General features: G+C 53.1%; 1 protein-coding gene across 1 annotated transcript; it reads left to right on the top strand.

Moving 5' to 3' along the window:
* Nucleotides 1–753: 753 nt before the first annotated feature.
* Nucleotides 754–5351, top strand: LOC119861007 (START domain-containing protein 10-like). Its single transcript, XM_038415334.2, has 6 exons — nucleotides 754–1057; nucleotides 2575–2722; nucleotides 3194–3297; nucleotides 3725–3842; nucleotides 4151–4203; nucleotides 5044–5351. The coding sequence occupies exons 1-6, from the start codon at nucleotides 902–904 to the stop codon at nucleotides 5263–5265; spliced, it is 801 nt and encodes a 266-aa protein (XP_038271262.1). The 5' UTR covers nucleotides 754–901; the 3' UTR covers nucleotides 5266–5351.
* The last annotated feature ends 649 nt before the right edge of the window (nucleotides 5352–6000 follow it).

Genomic DNA, 6000 nt, shown 5'->3' with positions numbered 1-6000 from the left:
ACTCATCCCTTCAGCTCCACATGCCGCCCCCGCCCCAAGTGCTGGCTCCGCAGTTTTCATTGGTGAGGAACCGCAGGTGCAGCACAGGGAGCCTCCGGGCCGCCCCTCTGCCTAGGAGCTGTAGGGGCACATCACCGCTTCCCTGGAGCCTACATCCCGAGCCCTCAGCCGAGCCCCCTCCCACACGCTGAACCCCTCAGCCGCAGCCCAGAGGCCCCTCCTGCACCCCAAGCCCCTCAGCCCAGGCCCTGCCCCAGAGCCCCCGCATCAGCCTGGTGAAAACCGAGCCAGCGAGTGAGGTGAAGAGTGAGCGACGGAGGGAGGGGATGGAGTGAGTGGGCGGCCCGGCCGGAGCCTCCGACATGGGGCGGGGCATGGGGCCGGAAGGAAAGGCCACGCGGCGCCACAGGCCTCGCAAGGGCCGCCCAGCTCCCGAGCGGTTCCGTCTGGAGCCAATCCCCACCAGACACTCCAGCCCAACAGCCAATCCGAGCTCTCTCCGCCCCCCATCGCCGCCGCTCTTGGCCACGTGGGCCGCGGCCGGTTTCATACTGTATCTACTTCCGACCCCGCCATTGATTTTTAAAATTTCACCAGTCACGAGGTGGCGGGTGTGTTCCGCGCGGGGGCAGTCCAACCAGGAAAAGAAGCCGCGGGCATCGTAGCCAATCAGCGGGGCAGGCGGGGCGCACCTGGCCAGAATCGTTCGTTGGTTGGCGGCTGGCTCGACGAGGCGAAGCCAATGAGCGGGGACAAGCTGGGCGAACCTGGTAGGGGCGGGGCGGGAGCTGCTACGTCATCAGCGCATGGGGCCGCGGGGGGGCGGGGCTTTCGCCGGCACCTGTGTCCACCTGTCCGGCGCCTTTCGCTGCTGACCCCGCCGGGCGGCTCCTAAGGGCCCATGGAGCCAGTGCAGCTGCCCGACGCCGACGCCTTCCGGGCCTTCCAGGCTCAGTGCGAGGCGGGGGGCGGCTGGCAGAGCAGGTACAGCCGGGAGGGCGTCGGGGTGTGGGTGCAGCCGCCCCCGCCCGCCGGCCCCGCCGTGCACACGGTCAAGGTGAGCCGGGGGAGGCCGGGGCAGGGCATGGTGTGGGGGGGCTGGGAGAGGGCAGGAGCCTGGCGGCTGCCTTGCGCCGCTGGAGCTCCCCTGGGAGCGGCGCTCGCTGTGGGATCTGTCGGTTGGCCTCACGGCCAGATGTGGCACCGCAGGCAGCTCCCCCCCCCCCACCTTGAGTTTGACTATTTATAGTCCTGACTCCCTGTCGCAAACTGAGGTCCACTGTACTCTGGGCCTGGACCCTAAAGCGGGGAGTCGGGGATCTTGTCACGTGGAGACAGAAACTGGGCACCAGAGGCGTTGCTGAGCTCCTGCCTGGGAAGGTGCTTGCCAGTGCCTGTACCAGTTACTAGAGTAACTGATTAACTCTAAAATATGGGAGTGGAGCCCCATCTGTGCTAATTGTCACCATCTCTTATGGGCTTTAGTGTCCCTTTTTCCTGGTATGCAATTCATGTGGCTTGCGTCTTTGCCTTGTGACACATCTGTGACCCAGAGGTACTTGTCACTCCAGTGTCTGGGTGCCAGGAATCTGATGTGACTTTTCCAAGAAAGTGATCAGTGAGTGGCATTAATTATTCTTCGTATCCAGTAGTCTGCCCTGGTGATAGCCTTCCCCACAGGAGTCTCCTCTGCCCATGTGGTATAGAACTACATAGTGAGTGGTGGTGGAGTTGCACCAGCCTTGAGAGTGCAGTCTGAGTTATGCTTTCTCTGTAAATCATTGACTCATATTGACAAACACCACTGTAAGTGGGTGAAGTTTAGTAGAGGGTGATGGGATTGGAACTAGAAATGTAGCTTCTCTGAACCAGTAATAGGAAAGCCATTTTTTCTGGGATCTCCCAGACCTATCTCCCCCATGAATTCTGGTCAGCCACAAGCCATTGAGTGGGCCTACTGTGCATCTCCACGCTACACATCTGTGTAAGATTGGACACCTCCACTTTCTGCCTGGTTGCTTCCATCTGGAGATTGGAATGTAATGTCCAGCTCTGACTTGCTCTGCTTACATACTTCCCTTCTCCATTCTTCTGCACCAACAATTATGGTGGTACCTTACCTATGGAAGCCTGTGCCATCTGATTCTTGTTCATGATTCTGGTTGCTATGTGGACTGGGGTTTGTCTAGTTATGGGATAGAGCTTTTAGCAGTGATCTGTTTACATTTCTGTTTCTGCTGAATGACTCAAGGGCAATAAGTATTGTTACTTTGGATTCTCTGTCCTTATCCCTGTTTTTTGATCTTAAGTGAGTTGCTTCCCTCTCTCTTCATCATTTCCCCTCACAGTGGGTTGATGTTTGCGAAGTGTTTTGAGTGGAGGGTTTCAGTGTTTAATAAAGGGGTGGTGTTAGCTTTGCTGACACACTTCCTCACAAGTGGGAGCCCAGCTGAGGATGAGGAGCTCTTCTGTACACATGGACCAAGTCAGCTACTCCAATTGGGAGGATAGGGGTGGGGGCGGGGCGGGTGCAGCTAGCCAGTGTCCTGACTGTGGTCCTGCTCCTGCCTGCAGTGCCGCATTGACATCCAAGATGTGCCAGCGGAGACGGTATATGATGTGCTGCATGACATTGAGTATCGCAGGAAGTGGGACATGAACGTCATTGACACACACGACATTGCCCGTCTTGCCACCAATGCTGATGTGGGCTACTACGCCTGTGAGTGATGGCTTGGGGGCTGCTCTGATTGGCTGAGTGCGGCAGTAGGTGTGATCAACCCCAGAGAATTGAAATCCTGAGTTAAACAAGTGGAGGGCCCATCCAATTTCCTTGAGTAGGAAGGAGCAAAGAGCTCATTCTGTATCCCCCTAATAGATACCGTCTGATCGGCAGTAGGGCAAGCTTCCCACGCACCAACATGCCTCAGCCCAAGCTTAACTTCCTAATAGGAGAGGGGAGTTCAGTCCCCCGGGTTCATTTCATCCTTGGAATCTCTATTGAGGTTGTTAACAGAAGAGTCAGCTGGGCTCTTAGGAGATGAGGGGAAGCATTTGTGGCAGGATATAGAGAGATCACTAACCTCATCAGAGGGGCAAGTGCAGGCAAGGCAGAAACCCCTTAGTGTGACTGCAGTTCCTGCAACTCTTATCACTGGGTGAGTTGAAGTGACTTTGCTTCCTTCTTGGCTAGGGAAGTGTCCAAAGCCCTTAAAGAATAGAGATGTGGTGACACTGCGATCCTGGCAGGTTGTGGATAAATCTTACATGATCATCAACTTCTCTGTGAAACACGCGGTGAGTCAGGGGCAGGAAGAGTTTAATTACATGGACCCATGCTCTCCTGGGAATCTCAGTAGTGCCTGCTTAGATTCCTCCTTGATGAATAACTCCACCCAACAGCTACAGTAATGAGCTAGGTGGAGTTTGTCTGGGTTAAGGATGTTGAGCAAAATGTGACTTGCTCTCATTAACCTGAGCTGCACTTGTTTATCTGCCACCCCTTACTGATGCCTTAGAGTGTATGTAGCCAGTCCCTGTGTCCCTTTGGGTGTGCGGGGACCTTTTATTATTGTGGGATATGAATTGCACAGCTAACTCTTTACAGACCAGGCACCGTGTCTGAGCCTCTAGATTAGTCCCATTGCCCTGTGTGTATAGCACCAGGTCTTAGAAAGAGTTCAGGGAAGATGACAGGGTCTGAGTGTCTGATTTCACCATGCAGCAATATCCTCCCCGAAAGGACCTGGTAAGGGCTGTTTCTATCTTGGCGGGATACTTTGTGCAGTCGACTGGACCAAACAGCTGCACCTTGACTTACCTGGCTCAGGTGGACCCCAAAGGTAAGTCTGGGTCTGTATCCCTTGTGGGTGTACAAGGGGATGAGGCAACTTCAGGTCCAGGTGAACAAAAATTCTACTCCCTTATACAGGACATAAATTGTATTGCTTTCTTTCCACACACTTCCCTTCTAGGTATCCATCTAGGATCGCTTTGCAACTTGCCATGGAGACGATCTTGCAGCTTGGCAATTGTACCCTGGTGAGGGGCTGGAGCACTGCGTGCGGTTGCACCCTGGCACAAATGCAGCATTTTTCTGCCATGGCTCACTAATAATTCTGTTTCTCCACCTTTCTTTCTTATGCATTAGGGAAACTGCCAAAGTGGGTTGTGAATAAAGCTTCCCAGTACCTGGCACCAAGGGTGAGTGAAGGCACTCCTGAGTAGTGGGTGATAAGGATCAACCATCGTTCATGGTTAGAGGAAAGGGCTGGCAGTTAGTGGAGCTCTACTAACTTATCCTTAGACTTTCCAGCCCCTCTAACTTCCTAGTACAGGCTGAGCAGTAGAAAGAATGAGGCATACTAGCTATCCTTGGATTTGATACTAGAATGTGCTGGCTTGGTTAGTCCAACATCTGACAATGACTGAGCTTTGATACATCAGAGAGGTGACAAACCTGTGCACAATGCTTTGTCTTGGGGTCCCCAGCTTCTGACCAGTGCAGGACTCTGCATTCTGAGATTCGGCATTCTCTGAGCTCTTGGAGTAGTGGGGAAGGCACAGGTCAGGATTGCAGGGCATAACTGTTGGGGAACCTATTTGGCATGAGGTGTAGTTGAGACACAAGATTGCAGCATGGGCCAGCATCCTGGATTCTGTCCCCAGCTCTGTCACTGGACTTGACCAAGGTGTCACAGTGGCTTTTTGGCTCAGCCTCCATTTCTCCATTTGTAAAATGGGGATAATAGTTATCTGCCTTCTAGAGGTGAAGCAGCTGAAGCACAATGCGATCCTTGGATCTATTGAAGATGATGATTGCTTATCCAAATGAATGGAAAATGCTCCTGTATGGAACTGTACAGTATTAGTCTGTCCATCCATGCACTCAGGTCTCGTCTCCCTCCCGCCCCCCGGCTCTGCTAACTGCATAGCACTCACCCTTTCCCAAGCATTAAGTACATAAGAAAATGCAGGGGGTCTGGTAGTGGTCAGATTCTAGGCTGCTTCCATTTTCTTGGTCCCCTTTTCTGCTTTTTTCAGATGCTGAAGAAGATGCATAAGGCCTGCTTGAAATACCCCTCCTGGAAACAGCAGCACAATGTCAGTGTGAAGCCCTGGCTGTACCCTGAGCAGAATAAGCTCCCCACCATGATGCTGTCAGACCTGGCACTCCAGCATGCTGCCTCTCTGGAGAACATTGACGAGAGCAGCCTGTCGGAGGTGAAGGATGAGAGAGGAGACCACAGTGGCTCTGAGAACTGATGCTGCTTGGCTCTTTTCCAGGAGCAACACTGCACTAGACTGTTTTTGGACTCTTCCTGACAGTTTTACATTAAAGGGGGGAAATGCATTTTTATGCCCAGGGTTTGTAGTTCTTCCTATCATGACCCAAGAGACCATGTTTAGGCCTCAAGCATAGAGGGGTGTCTGTGGACAGTGGCTGAGTGGGGAGCTTGGAGCATCTGGGGCCCATTGTGCTGACACAGCTATCGCAGTGAGCGGGGTAAATCTTGAGAAATTATCAGACATCTGATAGGATGGTATGAATTGCTTCTGCTTGATGATCATTTCTGTTCTTTGACCAAAATCTGTTGAAGGTAAAGATATCCATAATGCATCTGGCCAACTGTGCTGAGCTGCCTCTTGGTGGGAGTTGCTCCCTGAAGTGCTCATGCTGCCCCAGCCTGAGAGTTTTTGCCTGTGTATTCTGAGAGCCATTAAGACTTGGACAGCATTAGACAAAGTACCCTCCTACAGAAATGGGCAACAGGAGTGAGTTTGGGATGGATGGACATGCTTACTTCCTGGGGCACTTCTGGGGAGAGAGGATAAATGTGTTTGCCCGTTCAGAGTTCATGTGATGCTACCTGTCAGAGCTGAGGAATTCAACTCCAGTGCAGGAGGGAGGAGTGTGCCCCAGAAAGGCCTTGAAGACTGACCCAAGTTTATAGCTGCTGTAACTCAGGATGTCACCCTGTTGCCCCATGGCTGAACTTG

The sequence above is a fragment of the Dermochelys coriacea genome, chromosome 9 (genome assembly GCF_009764565.3).
Source record: "Dermochelys coriacea isolate rDerCor1 chromosome 9, rDerCor1.pri.v4, whole genome shotgun sequence".
In the NCBI taxonomy this organism is placed as follows: Eukaryota; Metazoa; Chordata; order Testudines; family Dermochelyidae; genus Dermochelys; species Dermochelys coriacea.
This window is presented reverse-complemented; position numbering and strand designations above follow the sequence as displayed.